This window comes from Fukomys damarensis, unplaced genomic scaffold (genome assembly GCF_012274545.1).
Source record: "Fukomys damarensis isolate Sample0158 unplaced genomic scaffold, DMR_v1.0_HiC HiC_scaffold_2, whole genome shotgun sequence".
NCBI lineage: Eukaryota > Metazoa > Chordata > Mammalia > Rodentia > Bathyergidae > Fukomys > Fukomys damarensis.
In genome coordinates, this window is record NW_022900914.1 from 10,166,714 (window position 1) to 10,191,281 (window position 24,568).

Consider the following 24,568-nt stretch of genomic DNA (forward strand, 5'->3'; position numbering starts at 1 on the left):
TGGTTTTTTTTTTTTTTTTTTTGGTACTGGAGATCGAACTCAGGACCTTGTGCTTTCGAGACAGGCAGTGGAACTCTGTACATTTTTAAAAGGGGGATTTCCTTAGGATTAAATTTTCTGAATGACTAAAGCAGGATAATCTAGTAAAATGAGAATAAAGTCTAGTATAATAATTAGATCAAAAGGATTTGAAAACTGAGTCTTGGTACACACTCTTGATCTGATTTCCACATGTGTGTCGCCATTCACTACCTCACTGCATGAAGGACAGAACTCAATTGGCTCCTTCTCAATGGAGCACAAAATAGAAACAGCTGGAAGTCTGTGTACTGACTATAGTTATAGCAGAATGTTTATTCCTAAGTGTTCATTAATCAACTTCATTTTTATCCTACTCTGAGTTTTCTGTTCATGTCTTTTGCTCATTTTAACTCTCTGGATAAAATATTTTTGTATCTATCAATTTTCCTTTTCCACTGCAGACATTCTTTACCTGTATCAAAGATGTCAACCTTTTATCAAAAATTAAACTGTTTTTTGTTACAACCCTTTCTCTTCCCCTTTTTTTTTTTTTTTTTTGTGGTACTTGGGATTGATTCCAGAGCCTTTATATCTTAGCCTTTTTAAAAAAAATTATTTTTTACAAAGCTTTGAGACAAGGTCTTGCTGAAATTGCTAAGTTGCTTGGGTTATAGGCATGGACTATGTATCCCTGGCTAGTTATTTTCTATTCTACGTTTGAGCATACCAAAAATTTTTATTTTGAGGTGGTCAAATTTATTTATTAAAATTTTTGAGGCTTCCATTTATTTTATAGCTACACAATCCTTCCTTCATCAAAAGATTAGATGAGTGTTTGCTGTTTTCTTCCAGTTGTGTCTGCTTTTCTCTCTTCTCCAAATCAGTTGGAGTTTAATTTGATGAGGTAAAGCTCTAAAATTGGTTGGGTTTTCCAAACAACTACTCTTTCAACATCAGTCGTGCAATAACTTACCCTTTACCTGCTGACTTATGATTAAAACAGATCTCTTTCTAGCCCATACACCCATTCACTTTGCTTCTTGTATTGATACCGATCTGCTTTGTTTTTTGTGTGTTTAGTATCTGATAAGGCATTTTTGTCTTATTTCTCTCTTTCCAAAAATGCACTTGATTTCTCATTGGTTATTTCTTCTGAATGATTTTTATCACGTTCTAATCTCCTCTGATGTTTTGATTACAATTTTATTGTAAACCCTTAATTTAATGATTAGCTCTTTTGATAAAGCCTGTCTTTGTTTTGTATCTGGATGTAGTTTTATGTTGTGAATAAACATCACCACAAAAACTAGAGGACTATATTCCCAAGGACAGTGAGGTGCTTTTCTTATCATCTTGGCGAACTCCAAAGGCTCTTGTGAGGAGGATTGGGCAAAGATATTTTCCTTTTTTTTTCAGGTGGAAAGGTTGAGGCCGAGGTTATGACACAACTACACAGGATGGCCTGGAATAGATAAACAGGTTTCTTGTTTTCTGCCACTACAAATTCCCTGCCATAGATGAGGTGTGATAAAAAATATATGGTGATTGTTTAAAAATTAAAAGAAGTTATTTCAGTGAGAGACACGTCATGAATCCCCCTCAAAATACTCCTCTCCTTGCTTCAAACACACTTACCCCATTGTTCTTGCTCTTTCTGAAGCAGTTCTGGAAGCCCTTTTTCATGAGTGTCTTTGGCTAAACTGTTGTGGCTGCCTCCATATCTTGAGTCAAATCAAAATATTTACCTTTTATGGTCATTTTGACTTTGGGGAAGATCCAGAGTTGTGTGGCATCAGCTCTGGTGAATAAGGTGGTTGAGGACAAATTGTAATGTTTTTAGAAGTCTGCTTTTCTATTGGATGGCACTTGGCATCAGCATTCACTGTATTTTGTTTGTTTCTTTTTTCTTTTTCTTTTTCTTTTTCTTTTTTTTTTTTGAGACGGTCTCACTATGTAGTTCAGACTGCTCTGGAACTCACTGTGTAGCCCAGGCTGGTCTCGAACTCACAGCGACCCTCCTGCTTCAGCCTCCCGAGTGCTGGGATTACAGGCATGTGCCACCATGCCTGGCTTTTGTTTGTTTCTAATTGCACCTGGTAAAGATATCCATGACTTGTAGAACTCATTCAGAAAGTGGCAAGAATTATGGGATAAGTGTGTTTGAAGGAAGGCATATTTTGAGGAGGATTAATGACAGTGTGTGTTTTACTGTAATAATTTTAAAAATTTAAATATCCACCATATATTAAATCTTACCTTGTGTATTTTTCCTGCTATGTTTGTGATCTTTCTGCCCTCAAAGGCAAAGCGAAACAGGCAAAATCAAACAATCAAGGCCTAAAAGCTTGCTACCCGTTTTCTGTCTATCTACATAGTTTTAGATACAAAGGTAGAGAAGTAAACAGATGATTGAAAGAGATCATAATACCTTTTGAGAGAATCCAGATGGATTATTCTATTTTCTTGTGTCAGTTCTCTATTATTTTGATAATTATTATTTTTTTTTCTGGTACTGGGGATTGAACTTGGGTCCATTGTGCTTGTGAGGCAGGCGCTGGAACCACTGAGCTAAATCCCCAGCCCCAATTCTTTATTATTTTGAATAGAACAGATTTAGGCAAGCTCCACTTCCACCCCTGTCTCTTCTCTTCCTCCTCCTCTTTCCTCTATGGAAGTTAGAAAGCATTTTCCTCTCCTATGTTTCCCCATCTTTTAACAAGTCGTGAGGGAATAGATCCATGAAGCTATGCACTGTAGACTTACTCTTTGCCTTGTAAATCATTCTTAAATGTTGTCCTACGGCTTTCTGTAACTTGGTTTTTCACACCAAATTTCACTTTTGTGCTTTATTTGCATCGACGCATGCAGCTTTGGTGGGTTCCTTTATACTGCTGAGCAGTGTTCCTTGGTGAAAATACACCAGCCTGATACAGCACTGGGTTGGCTTCTGCCTTCTATCGTAAACAGTGTATGAATGAACACCTTTGTCCAAGTCTCTCGGGCGGCCTTTCTGTAACGTAGAACGGATGAGCCGCAGGATGTGACGTGCTCAGAACAGTTCTTAACGTTACTTCCACGCTGTTCTATCTCTGAGTAGGTCAGGTAGCTGGTGTTCTGTCTTTGGTGCAGTCAGAACGGGTCAGGAGTACTCGTTAAAACGCAGACACGGGACCCAACTCTGGCTTCTGTTTCTGAGGCCAGAGAACGTGCATGTCTAACGACTTCCCAGGTGATGCCGCTGCCAGTGACACCCTATTCAGACCGAGGTTGACCCCTGCATTAGGTGAAGGCAAGTCCCACTGATTTAGAGGTGGCAAAGGCTCCTGCTCACCCAGAGATCAGGAAGGAGCTCTATGCACTGTGCTCATCACGGAGTCCTGGGGACCTTTGTGCATTTTCTCACTGTCATCTTGTTCCTGTGTGGCCCAGATGTCGCATGCCCTGGGATTCCCTGGGGTCTCTGACCACTTTTTACTGTTATCTGCTTTTTCTCCTCGGCAGCATGCAGAAAGTTCACCACCACTGGTCCAAAATGTCCCCAGGATGGGGCCCCTGTGTGTTTCTTTTTATCCGTGGGGCCTGGAACTTGATGGGTGATTTCATTCTGGAGAGTTATGGTCTATTCTGGGAAATCCTCAATTATTCCTTTGATATTTTTATTCTCTTCATTTCCTTTGTTCCTTCTTTCTGGGACACCTGTTTTGTCAGCTTACTTGATCTATTGATCTAACCCTCTTAATCTTCTTTTCTTTCCAATGTATCCTATCTCTTTTGAGTTGTTTTATTTTCCGGAAGATTTGCTTAACACTTATTCTAACCCTGCTTTCGCTTTAACATTTCTGTCATCATACTTTAAAAAAATAAGCTGTATGTTTTAGAACAGTTTAAGTTGAGAAGAAATCGTGAACACAGAACTCCCACATACCCCACACTAGGCTCCTGCTATTTTTAACATCACATTAATATGGTACATTTGTTACAATTAATGAACCAGTATCAAGACATTATTAACTAAAACTTAGTTAATAAGGGGTTCCTTAGTTTTTACTGAATTTCTCTTCTACTCCCGAATCCATCGGGACATCAAATGGCATTTAGCTGTCGCATTCCTTGGGGCTCCTCCTGACGGCTCACAGCTTCTCAGACCTTCCTTGTTCATGACCGTGCTTGGTTTGAAGACCGGTCAGAGTGTTTTGGAAAACCCTCCACTGGGCCACTTTCCTCAGGCCAGCTTAAGGGTAACACGACTTACTGCTGTCAACATTGACCTCCATCACCCAGTGTGCTGGGGGCGGAGGCGGGGTCCTGTGGGAGGCGCGCAGGCAACAAGAGGGTGTGGCAGAGCGGGACCTGGCTGAGAAGAGGACGTGTCCTCCTCCGTCCGTTCCCCATAAAACCGTGGAAGCATGAGGTCCTGCAGACCTTAGCTGCTCTCCTGGCTCTGGTTACAGACCAGCCCCTCTGACCTCTCCCTGCACTTCCCTTATCTGTACACTATAAATAAAGGCCCTGCTGTTGCCAGCCAGACCTTTTCTCCCATCAGGAAGAAGCCTCCACCTGCCCCAGCTTTGTTCTTTTGTATCTTTTGTTTTTTCTTAATCTCCCACTGAGATCGAACCCTTCAGCCATGCAGGCCAGGGCACTGGTGAGCTTGCATCTGTCAGTTTCTCCACTGTAAATTCTCCCCTCTGCTTCTCATGCCTGGACTCTTTGCAGACATATAGCAGCTCCACACATACTTCAAAGGACTCAGGCTCCAGCTCCTTGGAGGGTTCTATCCTCACATTTGCATTTCCAAGAGCTCTTTCCCCCGAAAAGTACTGCTTTCAGAAATCTTCTGTACTATGCTTATGTTTGTAATAATTTCTCTTTCTGTGCATATTACTGTGCATCTAAGAAGTTTCCATAAACATTCTGCACTCTTCTCTTGTTTTTCAGGTTAGAATCTTTCCCTAAAGTTTTGTTGGTGCTGGGCTGGCTGTTCCTATTTTAAGGCAGGAGCCCTAGAAAGCTGATGGAGGCTCTACGGAAGTGAGACTCTCGGGCCTGGGGCCAGCCGGCTTCATGGTTTCCCTGGGTGTGTCCCTTTCCCAGGGCTGCTACGAGCAATTACCATGCAGCCTGGGTGCAGTGGAGCTTGCCTGTTTCCCACTTAATTGGGAAGCTGAGGCAGGAGGACTGCAAGTTTGAGGCCAGCCTGGGCAACTTAGTGAGACTTTTTCATGAAATAAAATTTACAGAAGAGCTGGGAATAGAGCTCAGCAGTAGAGCACTTGCTCAGCACATGTGAGGACATAGGCTCAATCTTCAGTTCACACACACTTGATGGCTTAAACAACATAGGTTCATTCCTTCATGGTCCTGAAGGTCAGATATCAGAAACCAGTCTCCCAGGGCTGGCATCAAATCATCAGCAGGGCTGTGCTGCCTCCCATGGCCTGAGGGTGGGATCTGTTCTTGCTTCTCCCCATGCCTGGTGGCAGCTGGCATCCCTTGACTTGTGGCCATATCCCATCTCTGTCTCTGGGACACACAAGCCGAAGCCGTCTCAGAGTCACTTGGGAACTGATTAGAAATGCCAATTCTCAGCCGGAGCTCAGCCCTTCTGAATCACATTCTCTTGGGATGAAGCCTCTCTGATGATTCTGAGATATGCCAACACTTGCGAACCACTGCTGTGGGCACATCTCATCTTCTTTCTCCGTAGCCCTGGTCTCCCTGAAGAGAGGGTGGATTCCTGGCCCAAGGGCACCATGTCAGACCCAAGTGGAATCTGGAGGAGGGCAGCAGAACACTCACCATGTGTCTGTCTTAGAAGTAAATATTCCTTCCATGAAGGCCTCAGGAGGCATCCATTTGACGGGCAGCATGGCACAGCCTCCCTTCCTGTAGTAGCTGGCTCTGTGGGGAAGAAGGAGAGAGCGAGCTTGGATCTGGAGATGGCAGTGAGCACGTGTTCCGCCTGGGAACTTGAGCAAGTGTCCATGGCACAATCTACCCATTAAAGCAATGAAATTAATGAGGCATCCTCGGTGACTCAGGAAGGGAGCGGGGGAATGCGCATCATTTAGTTCAGAACTTTGGTGTCATTTAATGGCCCGCCGGAGGCGCAAAGGAAAAGATCTATGCAATGACTGAGATCCCCACCAGCAGATGTTGAGATTTCCCTTTTGGGTTTTATTATAACTCACAATGAATAACATGACTTCAACCTACAAGTACAGTACGCTCCTGATGACCTGCGGTAATGCAAGACACAAAACGGGAGGACTGTGAGCTGGGTGTGTCTCACCCCTTCTGGATCCTCTGTGGCGCTCATCCAACAGCAATTAGTTCTGTAGGGGCCTCAACAGATAATTAAACACAGCCAGACAGGAGAGCACAGGACTGGGTGTGCCATTAGTTTAAAAGGTAGATGAATTAATTGTGTTTTCACTAGCAATGTTATTAATAAAACTCTGATGGAAACTCATAAATCGACTCATCTACCTTTAAGCCAGTTCCACACACAGCCTGGTGTTCTGCCGTCTGGGTGTCTTATGGGAAGCCGCTTCCTGCCAGCTGCCTACATTAATTACTTCAATAAACATGTGCTGAGAGTTTAGTATGTATCAAGTAACTCTGTCATGTGCTGAGCACATAAATAAGTCATAGTCTCTTGCTCTCTCTCCCGAGGCTATGGTTTAATGGAAGAAGCAGACACATCTGCAGTTGCAGCATGGAACACCCATACAATAACAGGGCAGGGGGAATGTTCAGTGACACAAATGAAGGACTCATTTGTTCCATGTGAGATTTGGGGTAAAGCACGGGAAGCAACTCAGAGGGGCACTGAGGGAGGCCTAGGAGCTCTCTTGGAAGATCAGCCTGACCTACAAATGGACAGATATGTGAGGAACTGTGGGGCTGGAGGCAAGCTAGGTAGTTCAAGCCTAGATATGGGGAGCTGTTGTGTGTGGATCTTAAATGTATCCCATAGACCCATGTGCTGAGGGCTTGGTCAGCAGCCTGTGGGGCTACTGGGAGGTGTGGAACCTTTAGGAGGTTGGGCCTAGTGGAAGGAAGGAATGTTATTGTGGGTGCACCCAGGAAGGGGATTGGACCCAGCTCCTCCCTGCTTTTTTCCCTCCCTCTGCCAGGAGGCAAACAGACCACAAGTCCAAAGCAACAGTGCCAAGGGACCGTGGACTAAAACCTCTGAAACTGTGAGCCAAGATAAACTTTTTCCTCATTATGAATGGATTTATCTCGGGCGTTTTGTCACAGCAACAGAAAGCTGGCTAACAGAGAGCTGTCAGAACAGAGACCCCAGTAAGAAAGGAAGAGGCGGCTCATGTGCTGCAGAAAGTGGATATTGAAGTAGAGGCAGTCAAGGTGTCCTGAGGGTAGGGAGGAGGGGAGCGGAGACTGTGCAGAGGGAGAGTGGGCATACCAGGTGTGGTGGTGCACGCCTGTAATTCTAACACTTCAGAGGCTGAGGCAGGAGGACTCAGCCTGAACCACACAGCAAGACCGTGTCTCAAGCAAAAGGAAAGAAAAGAAAAGGAAGTAGAGCGGAGCTCCGGAAAGTCACATAGTGATAGTGGTGGGTGGCTTCCCAGGGCTCTGCACCAACTCCGTCCTCCGTGTGCTGCTACCCAGGGTCCCGGGATGGTAGCATCACTCTCACCCCTCTGGGGCTTTTCCAGTTCTGACAGAGCCCTCCCAAGTGTCTGGATCCTCTCACTGGTTCTCCAGTTAAAGCTCTGTGTAACCATCTCCCTGCTACTTCTGTGCCTCAGGGAAGGGGCTAGCTAGTGACCATGCACTTTCGTAACAAGTCACAGGGTATCTCACTAGAGAAAGGAGAGACGAGGTGGGGAAGAGGAGAGCGAAGAAAGTGCAATAGAAGTATTACTTTTAAAATCAAAGATTAATTTATTATTGTTTATGCTGCTTGGGAATATGACAGGGAAAAACAGTGAAGCTGAGCTGAGTCCCCGTGGGCTTTGAATCTACTCCAGTGTCCCTGAGGTGGGTAAGGCAGCACATCGAGCTGGTCCAGTACCTTGTGAGTGCAGGGTGCTTGGGCCTGGTCATAGACTCTACTGCATCCTCTTAGAATTCCTGAGTACTGAGGAAAGGGGTTAAGTTATAAAGTTCACTCAGAACTTTTGTTTAATATCAGAATTATATCCAAATTATTCCGTGTCTCAGAACGTGGCAGGATTAGAGAGCTGAAACCAGAGAGTCAACCCAATTAAGCCTTTCATGTCAATTCCCGCAGGTGTGGGATCCTAGAATTAGATCCTCAGGCATGGGCATTAATTAAGGTTTCCTACATCCTGAAAGGAAATCACTGAAATTTCACAAGGAAGCCTGACAGTACCAGGAGATGGTGTCAGGCACAAGTAGCTCCAGGCCACTCCTCTGAGAGGATGGATGGGTGGTAGGGGCAGGCTTGCAGAGGGGATGGCAGTCTAATCACCTGTAGATGTCTCGGGCCATCCCAAAGTCTCCAATTTTCGCTATTCTTCCACTACCGGGACAGGTCAGGAGGCAGTTCCTGGCAGCAATGTCCCTGGGGGAGGAAATGAGAACACATTCCAAATTTTATCTTGAGAAATGTATAATGTGCGTCACTAGGGTTTTGACCTCCAATGTGAAGTTCAGACAGCTCCTCCCCCTGCCCTGTATTTCCTTTGTTACATTAAACTATGTGAAAGAAATAACATGGCAATTCCAAGCCTCAGAATTAATAGGGAAATGGAAAAGAATTACAGGAAAGCATTGAAGATGTTTAACAGGACAGTAATAATTAAAATAACCCGAACAGGAACTAGAACTTATTAGCCTTCCACCCTGGGCTAAGAAGCATTCTAGATACCTCATGTCTAATTCTCATAACAACCCTGTAAGATATAGGGTGCTCTAATTCTCATTTTGTTAAAAATGTAAGCTAAAAGCACATAACACAGGAGCATAAAAAAATGTTGCTTGGCTGTGGGTTATTGTCATGTACACACTACAGGATTATCTTTGCCAGTCATTTGAAGAGGTATTCTGAAACTGTGTGACTTCCAGGATATCAGATTCGAGTGGGTTAAGATATTCCCAAATATTTCCTGTTGGAATCATTATAGTTATCACACCCATGTTCTATCTAAAGTCTCTGCCAAGATGCATGGCTGGGGAATCACTTCTTTGAGGCTAAGAAGCTGGCTTCTTTGGTGTCAGGCTCCAGGTGGCCCATTTTCCTATAGTGTGCCTGAGGCCTGATACAGAGCCTTCCAAGACTTGTCCATTGCAACTGTTAGACTGAGTACCCACTGACATGCGTGTGGGAATAAAGGTCACAGCCAGAATGGGTCCCTAATAACATTCAAGTCCTGGGCAGAAAAAACAAGAGGTATCCTATGGGGGACAGATGGTGTTTTCATATTTCAACTGGTTTCAGAAAGGTTCTGATTCTTGGTTGAGAAAAAAAAAAACTTGGAGAATGAACAACTGGCTGTTAAGATAGTACCTTTAATGATAGAACTTGAACTGGGGATCATGGTTTAAGATGTCAGACTAATCAGCTGGCATGGGCAATAGATGTGGCTAATGTCCTATGGACCTGATCCATAAGGTTTAAGTTGAATTTTGAAGTTCATTGGTACATAAAATATCCCAGAAAGCCATAAAAGCATAATATATATGGTATCAAAAAGAAGAAAAATAGCTGGATATATAGCTGCTAATTCTCAAGAGAAATAGAGTGACATAGACCAGGAACAATATTTATGGCTCCAAAAAGGTCTTTAGGCTGGTGCATATGAAATAGTTGCTTAAAAAGTGATCTTGAACTTAATGACAAGAAAGTAAGTGGTAATATCACAGAACATACCCAGAATTGATAGAATGGTGCATCACTCTTAAAATTGCAATAAATCATGTGCAAAAGAAACAGATTTAGTAAAAAACAAAAAACAAAAAACCGGAGCACGTAGCTCTGGTGAGGGAGTTCCAAGATGAATTCAGAAGATGTATGTGTACAGAAGTTTATGAATCTTTAGGGCAGATATAGGGGAGAGGGAGAGAGGAGAGTACAGGTAGCTATGTTAAGAGAATATACCATTGCTCTCTTATCTGTTTAGAAGATATGAAAGATGATTTCCTATTATAAACACCAAGATCCCAGAAGGAAAGTTGTGATGGAAATTGATAATTTTTGCCAGAAGTTTTCTTTTGCTTAAAATAAGTCATCTGATGCATTCTCAATGTGATTTTCGATGATTTAATCCCTTAACAGAGATAGAGAAAGCTGACTATCACTCTGGGATCGAGTTCCACCTTTCAGTACCCAGTTACAGAGCTGGAAGTGATAAGAGTCTTAAGAGAATGTGATCCTCTTGTCCCATCATCTCAGTAGAGCGTGGGATATTGTCATAATGTGTCACGACTCTAGGAAATAGTTTCCATGGATATGGTCCACCAGCCAGAGACTCCCAATGCTATGGTGCAGAATGTAGGTGGGCATGCCCAGGCCGAAGTCATCTCAATGACAAGTGAAAGGAGACATCTGAAGTCACCAAAATGACACACAGGTTGCTCTCAGAAGGCCTTGGACAAAAGATGGAAAAGATGGTTCTGGCCAAGGATAACTTTCAAAGTGAGCACAATCTTGTCATGACTGAGCAGCACTAGAGCTCAGAGCTGAGATTTGTGGAAAGTTCTGGGCAGGGGTAGGACCAAGCAACACTTCATAGCAGGCCTTGTGGAAAGCAGACTTTGGATGAGGACAGCTCCTCTTTTACTTTGATTATGCCCAGGAGGCCAAATGACCCATGAGTGGGAAAGGGGTAGAACCAAGAGGAAGAGCTGCAGACCAAAATGGCAGAGCAGCAGTGGAGGGATGAGCTGGGCCAAGGAAGGTTACCGCCTGGCATTGGGAGTGACCCTGGAAACTGAGGGAGGTGGACTTCCAGGCCTCCTGTTTCCTCAGGTTGTCAGGGAGAAAGAAAGCAGAGTCCATTACACACACACGTTTCTACTTCTACACTCATATAGCAACTCTCATTCTCTACTTTGTAATTACATATTCTAATTATTATGAACATGGCTTAAACTCTTTGAAGACATGGGTTATTATTTATTAAATTGGAAGCAAATCTTTAGGATGCTCGTTGCAAAGAGCCTAATACTCTATTCCACTCTTCAGCTTTCAGATCGAGCTGTCCTCAATATCAGCAGGGAAAGAAATACCAGATCTATGATGTTTGCAGTGTTAAATGTGGATGTGACACCCCCAGTCCAGACAGCACTTCAAGAATTGTGTGTGTCAGGGGAAATGCCATACAGAAATAAAGAAAATAATTATTATGCTTTATGTTAGAGTACACCAGAAAAAAATAATTTATCCAGCAAACATTTATTGTGCCCCACCACAGGCCAGGGATATGGAGGGAATGAAAACTTTGTCATTGCCTCTGACTTACCCACTGTTCAGTAGGTGCAAATATGAACACCTTTAATCCACCCCTCCAGCCCAGTTTTCTAGGCAGGGGAACCTTAAGGCGATACAGGACCTTCCTGTCCTAGACACAGGCAGGGTTGCTCACAGGAGGCTGAGCATGGAGAATTCATGCTACTCTCTTGACCAATAGTTCTCCTCTGAATGGGGAGGACCTGGCCCATGGGACATGCAGGGAAGGGTGCACAAGGCAGCGGGGCAAGCCCTCTTTGACTCACCGGTGGATGAAGTGGTTTTCCTCCAGATACTGACAGCCACAGGCAATGTCCCGAGCCACGTGCAGCAGGTCCAGCATGGCCAGGGAGGAGGGCTGGCTCTGTGGGGAGACAGAAGAGGTCCACTGATGGAGCTACTGGGGAGTGGGGAGGGTGGGGACTCGGGTTTATGCTCAGAAGGAGGCCGAGCACAGCCATGGCTCTGCCAGGGGTCTTGGCAGTGGGGGCTGCTGGAAATCCCCTGAGGTTTTAAAACAGATGCGCAGGGCCCCACCCACACCCAGAAATCCATGTTTGAAAGCTTCCTGGGGGGATTCTACCACCACCCAGGGCTGGGGATGCCCAGAACACAGGAATCTGCATGGGCCGGTGGCCTTTCCCCTCTTCTATTTCCAGCTCCATAAATATTTTAATACTCCCAATCTATAGACACGCCTGTAGAGACCAGGAAGGGGTGATGTAATTTTAAATGTCTGAAGTTATTTTAAAAAATTAATTTCCAACAAGAATATTCAGACCTAAAGTGGATTAAAAAAAGGAAAGCCTTTGGAAAATAATGGGCGATTAAGAGCCATCTCTTGCTGTTCTGTACAATGTCTCTTTCATGTACAAGGAAATGTCACCCCAGCTGTGGTGGCCTCTTAGACACCCTTGTTGAGTTCCATGAAGTCTTTCTGAAGGTGACATTCATTCTTGGTCTCTCTTTTAATTAATCACAATGTAGGGCTGTTTCATAGTCACTTTGTTGTGTTTTATTCTGTGTTGATTTTACCATATCCCCAAGTGAACGCTGAGGTCTCTGACACAGGAACTCATCTTTCCCTTCCGTAACATTCAGTGTGAAATGGGCACATTCTGGCTATTTAGTGAGTCCTGGGTGGCCGATTAGTTGCTTGTATCTCTGGACTATGATTTACCTAAAGTGGGATGTTTTGAATATCTATACAAAACAGCAGAGGCGGACAGGATAGTCACATCAAATCCCCAGCAATGGTCTGAATGCCTGTTCCCCCAGGGCCCGTGTGTTACAGGGTGATCCCTAGGATGGAGGTACTGGGAGGTGATGGAAACCTTTGAGAGGCGGGGCCTCATGGAAGGTCCTCGGATCACTGGAGGCTCCTGCAGGAGATTATGGGGCCCCAGTCTCCAAGTTCTCTGTTTCTCCGTCATGCCCTTTGGCCACGATGGGTCACCCTTGCCACTGGCCCAAAGCAGTGGGGCCACCTGGTCTTGGACTGGAAAATCCAGAACTCTGAGCCAAAAGAAACCATTTTAAAAAGAAGTTAAATGCCTCTGGTGTTTTGTTATATGACACGAAGCTGACTAACAGACTCCCTTATTTCTGTATTGAATTGCTTAAGCCCTAGAGAGATAGAAAGCTGGTGACTCTGAAATTCCTGCTGGAGGGGCTGCTGATTTGCTCCTCCTCCTAAGGCTCAGGGCCCTTTCACCCCTGTCTGCACTGTGACCCCGAAGGTGGGGCAAACACCCTGATCTTTGTTCTGAGGTGCACAGGGGATCACTCAGCCAGGGGGCAGCAGTGTAAGTGGCGCAGTCAGAGAACATCGCAGGGACAGAGGACACACTCGCTCCTGGCCCATTACCATGTTACTCATTAAAAGGGAGATCTGCATTTATTCTGAGACAGTCAGGATTTAGAAGCTGTTTTTGCTGAAAAATAGTGACTCTTCACCTGGGCCTTCAGGTGCCAAATGGGTAACCAAGGCAACGAAGCTTGACCTTGATTTTGTGTCAGTTCCTTTATTACCTTAGAGGTAAGGTCAGGTCCTCTCAGCTCTGCATACAGATACACTCATCAGTTAGGGGGTGTCTATTTAAAAGCTGGCAAAGTGAGACGGATCAGCCCTAAGTTTACATAACCTTTCTCATCCCCCTTCCAGACTGAAGACACCACCATATGAGACTTACAGGGACATTCAACTACCAATGAACACCCATTAGTCTCCAGTCACTGCATAAACCTGTGGTCACCTTGGATCCCAGCACAGCCTCCACAAAACTGAGACGGCCTAAGCATAATCATCTCGTGGAGACCGGATTGTCCCTCAAGTGATAAGGAGCCATGTTGCAAATCCAGAACCGAGATAATGATTAGCCAGACTCTAGGCCAGCTCAGCCAATCCATAAAAGCTGGTGTCACAGGGTGTGGTGGTGCACACCTGTGATCTCAGCACTAGGGGTGCTGAGGCAGGAGGCTCACCACGAGTTCGAGACCAGCTGGGACTCCATAGTGACTTCAGGGCCATCCTGAACTACATAGCTAGACCCTGTCACAAACAAACAAACAAATGGCTGACAACATCTTTCTGTGGATGGGCTAATCTGATCCTCTCCATCGGAGCTGTGCCCGCTTCATCTCCTCAAGCCGAAGTCCCTTCCCTATTTCCTCTTACTTTCTGTCTAGTACATATGCCTGTGCCTCTCACTGATGCATCCTGAAATGCTTTTTCTGTGACAAGAATCCCCGAACCTATGCCTCCAGGCAAGTTGAGGTCCTGTCTTCTCTTTGCAGCGACCTCCTCAGGCCTCATCGGCGACACAGCTGGGGTCTGGCTGCAGGCTCACTTGGGTGGATTTCCTCTGCCCAAGACTGGGCCTCCCTGGGGCCACTTGCCGCAGTGGTTTGGGTCTGGAGGAGGCAGGAGGGAATCCTGCAAGTCAGGGCCACATGCTGGCTCTAAAGAGATAACTGAGGGAGAAGCATCCCGGCTGCTTCCTGAAATTTCCTAGCTCAAGTCCATGTGCAAGCTCTCCTCTGATGCAGTCAGCTGTGTGGTAGACGGGGAAGAGAAAGTATCGATATCAAAGTCAAGAAGGCCACAGAGACATTGAGTCCCCTCACGGCACACAGCTAAGAAGAGTGGAATCCAAACTGCCCAGAGCTGGGCTGAAAGAATCTGGGTTGGGGGAGGCAGGGTTCAATTCAGATTGAGCTGCTTCTTGGAAGAGAGGGCCAAAGACGGATGGAAGAGAGGTGAATATGGAATACGACGCAGCTCACAAACGCAGCAGCCCCAGTCACTGGCGCTGACCAGGGCTTTGCCCTGCTCCTCATCCTTTATGGGCCTCGTGACCCAGGACTCATACATAGCTCAGCCTCTCTCTGAGCATGATTCTCTTGGGGGAGAGTGTCAGAGTCTACCACCTCACTGGCTTACTGGACCAAGGGACGTGCAGCCTCCCTGGCCTGTGGCAGGGGAGGACTCAGGGTTCCTCCTGTGTGTGGCTCCTCCAGAGGCCCTCTCAGGCTCTGAAGATCTGGGCACTGTGAGAGAGACAGCCCAAGACCCCAGGGAAAGGAAGAGAGCCGCATTTCCAAGGGAAGCCATCATCCATTTTGCAGTAGTATTGGAGATATACTTTCTCTCCTCAGGAAAATGCTTCCTGTTCCTACCAGATGACCGTCCTGGTTGTGGGAAGGCCTTCAGGAAGTCTCTTCCCCAGAGTCTCTTTGTGTCTCAGCCTCCATCATCTAGGATTCCAGGACCACTGATGTCTCAAATGCCTGGGAACTGAGGGCCGCAGGGGCAGCCAGGCTCTAGCTTGCCAGGCTTTAGCTCAGGGCCAGCTTTATCAGGGCTCCCTGAAAATTACCTGCTCCACCAGTCTGAGCAGAAGCAGGCAGTCAGAAACCTGTGGTGTAGGTGTCTGAGGTGTCTTGTGCATGCAGTATATGTGGTGTGTGTGTGTGTGTGTGTGTGTGTGTGTGTGTGCTCCTTTCAGGGACACTGTATAGGCCAGAAATGGTTCATCTAGTGTCACAGTTACTCCCAAAAGATAATATGTGCTACATTAATAAAATACACAGTAATATTGATACTTCTTTTCCTCCTTTTTGGGGGGAGGCTGGGGATTGAACCCATGGCCTCACTGCATGCTGGGGAAACAGTATACCACTGAGCTACAATTTCAGCCTTCTCCCTTTTTACTTTATAGAGATGAAGATGCACAGGACACGGGGAAGGAACTCTTCCACCAAGTGAAAACCAGAACAGGGTTGTACTTTAAAATCAATGTATGTGTACATGAACAGGGAAGATGAAAGAAAGAAGCAAAGAATACAGACAGGGAATATATAATCTAAAAAGCAGTCAAAATGTACTTTGAAAAGGGATGAGGAATTCATGCTTTGGGGCCCTTTGGATTCCTGCTTCTTGATGTGGACCGAATTTTCTTTGGGAAGAGATGGCCCTCCATGGATTTGGAGCCAGTGTTGGTATCCAGCCTAAATCGGAGGTTCTTGCCCACAGACAGTGGACCTGCAGGATCCAAGCACTGAGCATCTATTACCTGCAGGCAGGTATCACTGGGTGCCGACTACAGATAGACATGGATGTGGTGAATGACCTGTATCTTTAATTACGAGATTACTGACTTATGAATGGCTTTTGTCATTATGGCTTGATTCAGCCGATACTGAAAGACAGCTATTACTGTACCTGGCACGCAGTAAGCCCTCAAAAAATACATGTCGAACAAACACTGGTTCTGCATTTTTTTTTTTTTTATTAAAAGGGACCTTTGTTCTTGAAAAGGTGCTGCTCCTCCTCCTATCCCCAAAGTCCTCAGATTTGCCCAGAGATGGGTCTGCAGACTGCGCTTCCTGGGTGGTTTCTGTCTTGTGTGTGCACAATGCTTTCTTCCCTCAAGCAGCACTGCGAAAAGCAGAGCCGAGCCCTTCCCACATGTGATGCCATGTGTGATGCATGTGACCTCTACCAGTGGTACTGCTGAGAACCTCAGGGCGTGCAGGATCCACCCGGCTGGGCAGTGGGGCTGAGCCAGAGAAGCTGATGCCAGGCCTGGCAGCGATGCCAGGCTTCCCAGCACCCTTGGCTTCCTGAAGAGAACCATTGGATAGACGGCAGTGGAGGCTAGGATATGCTGTGAGTCCCAGAGCTGAGTTCCAGGCCCAGCTTCTCTCCTTCCTGTGTGGCTTTGGCAAATCAATAACCTCTTGGGCCACAGTTTCCTCATCTGTGAAGGGCTGGCGAGGAGGATACCGTGTGATGCGGGCGAGAGGCAACCACTGCTCCCACCCTCCAGCGGGGTGTGCTCTCTGCACAGACTCTCATTTCTACCCTGGATTCTTCTCAGAGGCTGAGACTCGTGACTCCCCAACTTGCAAAAAACAGCAGGGAGGCTCCTAAGGCGGAGGTGTTTCACAGTGAATCTGATTGAGGTGCAGACGGGAGCAGCCGAGACCTGCCAGGGTTTCTGCCACCACTCTAAGTCCTCTGTCGGGGCTCTCCGTAGCAGAAGGGACGCCAGGCTGTCTCTGCTCCCCGGGGAGGAGAGGGGCCGTGGCTCTGACTGCTCTTGTTCTTCCTGTGGTAACTCCTAATCCAGGCTGTGCCCTGCTGCAGTCGGTAGTGACAGGGCCTCCTAAGGCCCCGCACAGTCAGGAGTTGGACGCTGGGAAGCTGGGAGCGCTGTGTTGTATAATTTCAAGCCACCTCTGAGAAGTTCTAGTCTGACTTTCGGGGTTCACATGGGCAGGTGCTGGGGCTACATATTCCATCACTCTCCTTGTACAGCAGAACTACAAGGTTGGGATGTTGGGGGTTGTTATCCCTACCGAGAGATGAGGTCATTGGTTTGCGACAGTGGATGGGACACAGCCCCCAGGTATTCGACTGAGTTCGCGAAATGGCTGGCATGAAAGTCCCTCTCCAAGTTTGTCTTGAGCTCGGTGTTCCTCACTCAGGCCGTAAACAGGGAGTCGGGCTATGGAATCCTTCGTACAAGCCCCGCGCAGACTCCTCCCTGGGGCTGCGGCTCAGCCCCTCACCTTCTGTCTCCTCCTTCCCATCCCTGCCCCAAGGCCGGTCCCCAGGCTCCCTCCTGGGTTCCCCACCCCTGCTCCTGCCGGTCCCTTCCACTCACTGGGCGAGGGCGTGTCTCCCGGAGGAAGGACTTGAGGTCTCCGCCTGCCATGAGCTCCAGCAGGATGAAGCGGGGCAGGGCTTGCAGGCTCACCCCGATACAGCGCACGATGTTCTGGTGGTTGAATTTGCTGTGGGGCAGAAGGGTGCAACCACATTTAACTGAGCCGCGTCTGGCATAGTCTTAAGTGAGATAAGCAGGATAGAAAGTCATTGGGTGGGGGGCTTAGCTCAGAGGTGCCGCCTCCTGCCTTGCAAGCACAAGGTCCTGAGTTCAATCCCGGTAAAAAAACCATAATAACAAAGTCATGCTTTCAGCAGCCCTGGGCAGTGGGGACCTGAGCCCGTGGCCAACCTCCCTGCTGAGCAGGTGGGAGCCAGGCCGGGCTGGCCAGGAGCCAGGTGTGCAGGGGAATGGGGTGGGAAGGGAGGATATTGTGCAGGTCCCAGGCAAGGAGGACGTGTGTGTGTGTGTGTGTGTGTGTGTGTGCGTGTGTGTGTATCTTTTAGATTTTGCTGTATGAATTCTTGGTTGACTTCTCTGAGGAAGACCACCTCAGGCAAAAGCAGGGGTGAGAGAGAGCCAGGAAGAGGGGACGGGGTCACTGGTCCATGATGTTGCCAGCAGATTCCTCATGGGCAGGGACTGAGTTGGGACGAGAGGCCCTGAGAATTGGGTTTGCTTGTTAATGTGATCCTATGAGGACATACTGGGCAGTGAGGCTAGGATACTTCACATGGACACCACACACACACACACACACACACACACACTGCACACACAGAGTTGAGAGACTGGGTGACTGTCCACTGAAAAATAATGGCTAATTATTGCCAAATGGTGAGACTGAGTTGGCTTTCCTCCAATACAATCTCAACTTTCCAAGTTTTATTCAATATTCATGCATAATGTATATAATCAGTAAATAAATGCTAATTTTAAATCAAGAGCTTGTCCATGTTGCATATCCTCCTGGATGTCTAGGGCCCAAAAGCACCTCTCTCACACTGCTCTGGCCTGGTTTCCCCCACCTCCACTAAGGGGACCCCTAAGCCACCCCCACTTGTCAGGATGCTTGATGGCTCCTGGAGGCCCTGAGTGCCACCAGATCTTGAGGAAAAACATGTGCCTCTCCCCCAGGGGATGTGCATCAGAGTAGGGGCCCCCAGGAGCCTTGAGCACTCTTAGCAATACCCAGGTCAGAGCCACTGCCTCAGCCCTGCTGTTATTCTGAAAGCGTCACCTGGGGAATGAGAACCAATGGATGACACCAGGGGTGCAGGCTGCAGGCAATGACAGCAGCATGATTATAAGGCCTAATCGGCATTTTCTGAGACAACACTGGGGGTCTGTAGTCTGTAAGATGCATCATGATGACCAGGGCGTCTTTTCGGGGGGACCCCATTTCCCTCAGTGACATCTATCTCTTAGAAACCTCTGCATGGAGGGCAGCCGCTGGGGTCTCTGGCTTTACCTGATGATCAGGGCTTCCATGAGGAAGTCCAATTCGTCCTGCTCTGAGCACACTTCCGGCAGCGTCTGAGCACAAGGGGAGAAGAGAAGGCAGCTGTGAGCTGAGAGCTGCAGCCTACAGAGACCGCAGGCTGACGCCAGGCTCAAGGGGAAGCCACCTCTCACCTTCACAGCCACTTGCAGGGGGCTCGGATCATTGGGCATTCCGGAGACCTGGCCTTCGTACACCTCCCCAAATGCGCCATGGCCCAGACCCCTGTGCGAGAAGGCGAGATGACGCAGAATTAGGGGGGCACAGGAGAAGGGCAGCTGGGGCCTGAGCCCAAGGTCACATTCAGCAGATGCACACGAGAGGCAAGGGCTTGGGAGCAGCACTTTCAACCTGGCCTTGCTGCTCGATCTGATCCTTGGCCTCCATTTCTTTATCTGGAATCTGGTAAGAAAGATTCCACTATGGTTTGACTGTGTCCCCGCCAGGTTCATGTGCTGAAGTTAATCCCACTGTGAGGAACTGAGGAGGGAGCTTAAGTCAACTATGGTGTTGGAGGTAGGGCCTGTGGGAGGCATCAGGATGACATCAGCTCATTAGCATGAGCCCCACGATTGAACCCTGGGGGGTTCAGAGCATAGGGACACCCTTACACACCCCCTGCCCCAGCACTATCTCTGACAGCAAGCAGGCCACCAACAGAGGTGTTCTCTAGCCTTCCTGTACTGGGAGCCAAAACAAAATACTCTTCTCCAACTCACCCAGTCAGTGCTATTGTGTTATTGGCAACAGAGAAGGGGCCAGTGTAGGTCCTAATAGGATTCATGATGATGTTCAGACATTTATCCATTCCCTGAGTAGCTGGTGAGTCTGTCTCTGGCAGAGACAGTGGTAGTGAGTGACAGGAATACACAGCAAGCTGGGCTGCTAAGTGCGATGCCCTGAGCATCCCCACCAATGCGGGGAGGGAGCAGGAGTCCTGTGGGAACGGATACTTGAAAGGCCTGGTCTTCTCTCCGAGTCCTTCTCTCGTGGCATTGCCTCCCAAATACAACAGGGTTCATTCTACACCCCACGTGGCCCTGCACACTAAGCCTTGTCCCCCTGGCCGGCGGGGGTCCCCCCAGGGCTGGCTCTGCTGGCTTTGTGGCCAGAGGACTCCATGGTGCTGGAATGACGTCCAGCCCCCCGGGCCACTCCTCCACCCCACCCCACTCACCGAATGAGGGTGATGTTTTTCCGCGGCACCTCTTTCAGGTCACTGATGGAGGAGGTCTTGCCGGCAAAGCAGTAATTGGGGTTGTAGTCGCTCATGATGGTGGAGGTGCGGAGCTTGCTCAACTTGTACTCAGGACTCTGCAGCTCCATCTGCATGGCCTGCAGCTCCTGGTGCTTCCGGCGGTACACTGCAGACAGACGGAGGTCAGCTGCGAGGGGGTCCCTGGCCGGCAGCCTGGCTCTGAAAGGTCAGCACAGGCTACTTCCTCCAAGAAGGCTCCCTAGATTTCTATACCCTTCTCTGAGCTCTGTCACACTTACTAATACTAATGAAATAATCAAACCAGCATTTCAAGCAAATGCAATGCGTAAAGTAACATAAGTGGCAAAGGTTTGATTATATCCTACAAAGGCAGAGGCGTGCTGCTCTGGATCCCCCTGCAAGCAGACCCAAGACCTAGGATTTCATTAGGGGAGGGTGCTGGGAAGGCTGAAACCCCAGGTTGTGTTGGGAGCCTGACCCTGCGTGAAGGAGAGGCGGGAAGGTTGTGTGGAACGCTCTGGAGTCTTGCGGTCTAAAGGTGTTTCAGTGAGGCACCTGGAGCTCTGGGGTACAGTCAGCCATGAGAGGGGTGTGAGTGTCCCAGGAATGGGCCAGCCCAGCATTTCTGAGGTGCTCAGCCATGGGAAGGGGCTACCGCTGGGTCCTGTCAGAGAACTGCAGAGCCACACAGCTGGAGAAGTGGCACACAATGAAAAGATCTCTAAACTGGCATCCAGGACCGGAGGGCTAACCGTACCTCTGACTTAAAAAGCGAGTGATCCTGGACATGTTGCATAGTCTTTTTAGACCTTGGTTTCTTTTTCTGGACCAACAAGAACTCTGGCCCTGCTTCCTTGAGCCCCGACTCTCCACTGTCCTGGAGTTGTCACAGTGAAATGACCTCAGTGACAGGAAGCTCTGCCATGCGAGGGACTCTCACCCACGCCATGAAGTGGGTCTATACCACAGAGTACTGCGGCAGAAAGATATGTCCACTCGGAGGATGGGTTCTGCCCAGAAGGCCCAGCCCACCCACTTCTGAGCCAGGGCAGCACCGCCCTTGGTCACCTGCGATGTGCTCAGTCCCTTCCTCTATGAAATGAAGCCACCTTTGGCACAGGGTTTTCTTTCTTTGTTAGAAGAGGAAGGGAGAGAGGGTAGGTGCAGAGGATGAGAGAGAAAGTGAGGTGGTCCTCATGGGGTGGGGGAAGAAGCTGATTCCAGGAGTGAGCAGGAAAAGGGGAGCCTTTCTCTCTGTCTGCCTTCACGTCCCTCCCCTCTGACCCGGGCATGTCATGCCCGCAGCAGCATGGCTGGCCCGTGCTGAGCCTCTGTGATCTCAGACAGCTCACAGGCGCAATGGAAATGTGTGTAGAACCCGGCCCATACCACTCTTGGCCTGATCACAGAGGGAGGTGGAAGGTTGGGATGACTGCTACATGGGGACCTGCGGCCACTGCAGCCCTTGCAGGCTGAGAGCGAAGTCCCAGGAGTGTGTGTACCTGAAGAATATCTCATCCCACGTGGCAGCCGGGACACCACCCCTCGGCTCAGGGTACTGCAGTTGCTCTGGCTGGGAGGAGGGTTGGGAGCTTTGGTTTTGGCGTGGCCTGCTCTGCCTAGTCACCACCCCATCCAGCTCCAGCGACCAGAAGGACAGAAGGACACCCTGGTGTCCATGGTACCACCTGTGTCTCTGTTCATCTCTGCTGGATCTGTCCGTTTTGGGGCCCCTGGGGCTCTGGCGCACTCACCTATCATGATGCCTGAGAAAGCCAGGACAAGGGCGGCCACCAGGGCAGAGGTCACCACGGAGAGGATCAGCGAGAGAGGCAGGTGAGGTTCTGGGGTGGGCGACACTGGAAGACAGGTCGGGACAGGGTCCTCACCAAGCCGATTCTCCCTGAGCTGGTCCTCCCCAAGTCAGAGGTGCTGCTTCCCACCCCTGGGTTGTCAGGGGACCCTGGGCACAGAGCGGGCTCATCTTGTTTTACAGTTTTGCAATAGTAGCTTTGGAGCAGAGGGAAAATGTGAAGGGATGAACATCCGCTCTGGGCATCCTGAAACATCAGCCGTTGAGCATGGAGCAGGGAAGAAAGGAGCAACAGAGGTGCATGTAGGAGAAGTGGGGCCGAGGGGTTCCACACTTGCATGACCCCATAAGGGAGGGCAATGCCCTGAGGGGCTGAATTAATTGCCTGTAACCCCAAGGGCAGAGCCTCTGCTGGTGGCTCCCATGGAGGCATCTTGCCTGCTATGGGACACCTGGAACAAGGAGAGGAGGGACGGCAGGTTGGGGTGGACAACTGGGTCTGCATGGTCAGAATGAACGGGCTCTTTCATCTGGGGAAGACTTCGGGGAGGAAGGGGAGTTGCCATCAGAGCTTCGCCTGGAAGGCTGAGGCCAGTTAGGAACCACGAGAGGAAGCTCAAAGGAACTGGGTCCCTGTCCTGAAACTTCCAGATACACCGAAGTGCCTTGGGAGGGCCGGGGTCCCTGCCCCTGGGGTGTGTGAGTGAGATGGGGGGGCTTTGGTGAAGTCAGAGGGTTCTGCCCTGGGTGAGGGGTAGGATTCCTTCAGGAGCTGTCCACCCTCCCTACTGGACCCCTCTGCTCAGTCTTAAGAGCACCAGCGGGGTGGGGACAGGAAGCTTACAAACCTAGCAGCAGGAGTCCCAGCCTCCATCGGCCACTGGCCCTCTGGCCCCCTTACCAATGCAAGAGATGCCGTCCTCAGCCAGCACCGTGCCGTGGTCACAGAAGCAGATGACCTTGTGGCTCTCAGGGTCCATGTGACATTCGTCTACCTCACAGTGACTGCAGTTTAGGTAATGCTTAATATTCACTTCCCCGTGGCCCTCCATCACTAGTAACAAGGAGGGGGTCGGTCTCAGGCGGGGCCCGCACCCCCACGCCACGCCCTCCTGCCTTTTGTCCGCCTGCTCTCCGTGCGTCCCCAGTCCTCATCCCCAGGTCCCACCGCTCTCGGAAACGTCTGTGTGAGGGAGCCTCCCGTGCAGGTGGCACATGGGGGCGGCTCTGTGCGCAGGCGGGACAGACCCTGCAGGACGCCGCGGCTGGCTGCTCACTTTTCTAGGAGCAGGCAGCCTGGACGTGCGTTTACTACCTCCGTGTCCACATTAAGTCACACATTTGACTTTCCAGGGACCTGACGAAAGGAGTCATGGGAAGACTTGGCTGCAAGGGACCCACGGCCGGCTGTGTCCTGGACGTGTGCCGGGAACTCCGAGGTTCAGCGCCGAGGGAGCACTGGCCTACAGGAGCGTGCTCCAACACCCGGGAGAGAGGGGTACCTTTTAAAGCCGGGGTGTACAGAATGCCCAGGGGACTGATGAAGGAAACCCCATCTTCCCCATCCATTTCGGGGTCATTGTTTGCGGCTGCACTGCCACCTGCAGCAGATCAGAGAAGAGGTGAACACGGAGAGGTGGGTGCCACATCTCAACACGCATGCGCATGAGCAGGGCGTGCAGCTCCGGTCAAAGCCAAGGGTCTCTGGGGACCTCAGGGGGCGAGAGGGGAGGGAAGGGAGGCGGGGCACAGCGGCTGTGCTTGGGTCTTGGTCAGTGGATGCTGGGGGTGTGGACCGCTTTCCCCTCTAGGTTGGGGCCTCTCTCTCCCTGGGGAGTCTCCTCCTCGCTAAGCCGGTGGGTGGGAGCAAGAGTCCCTAAGTTCTGGTCTCCCCTGGCCGGGATACACCCAAGGCCTCTTCCAGGACTGGCCTGGACGGCAGCTCCGACGTGTTGTTCGCCAGCCCCACTGCACTGGTCGGGGTCGAGGCATGGCGGAGAGCGAGCCCCTGTGCCTGCCGGCTCCCGTCCCTCCTTTCATTGCTTCTGTGTGGGGGTCATCTTTGGGCTCCTCCCGGGCTCCTCCCACCCACCCAGGGCTCAGAAAAGAAGAGCACGTGGTTAACACAAGCACCTTACATGGCATCAAAGCAACACACAGACACAAGCGGCATGGTGCAGGCATGCAGCGTCCTAGTCTAGGGAGTGGGGCAATGGAGCCTCGGTGCAGAAGGCTCTTCTGGGGTCAATGGCAGGCCACCTGCCGGAGGGCTGGGCCCGGGCAGCCTCAGGAATGCTCCTCGGCTGCCAGTGGGCTGAAAGGGACATCGAGGAGCCCCGAAAAGTGCCAAGTAGCCTGGTAGAGAGCCGAAGGCAGAGGGAGGTGTGGGGCGGGA

The 24,568-nt window shown here is 49.4% G+C and overlaps 1 protein-coding gene across 1 annotated transcript in view; it reads right to left on the minus strand.

Moving 5' to 3' along the window:
- Positions 1-24,568, minus strand: part of Alk (ALK receptor tyrosine kinase) — a gene marked incomplete at its 5' end in the record, with an annotated part of 685,791 nt that overhangs the window by 4,567 nt on the left and 656,656 nt on the right. Inside the window, 10 exons of the mRNA XM_033762181.1 lie at positions 5,821-5,922; positions 8,489-8,581; positions 11,734-11,831; positions 17,638-17,767; positions 19,112-19,176; positions 19,276-19,366; positions 20,319-20,505; positions 22,115-22,219; positions 23,075-23,227; positions 23,676-23,782. Coding sequence (XP_033618072.1) covers positions 5,821-5,922; positions 8,489-8,581; positions 11,734-11,831; positions 17,638-17,767; positions 19,112-19,176; positions 19,276-19,366; positions 20,319-20,505; positions 22,115-22,219; positions 23,075-23,227; positions 23,676-23,782 — 1,131 coding nt within the window. The remainder of the gene's footprint in view (positions 1-5,820; positions 5,923-8,488; positions 8,582-11,733; positions 11,832-17,637; positions 17,768-19,111; positions 19,177-19,275; positions 19,367-20,318; positions 20,506-22,114; positions 22,220-23,074; positions 23,228-23,675; positions 23,783-24,568) is intronic.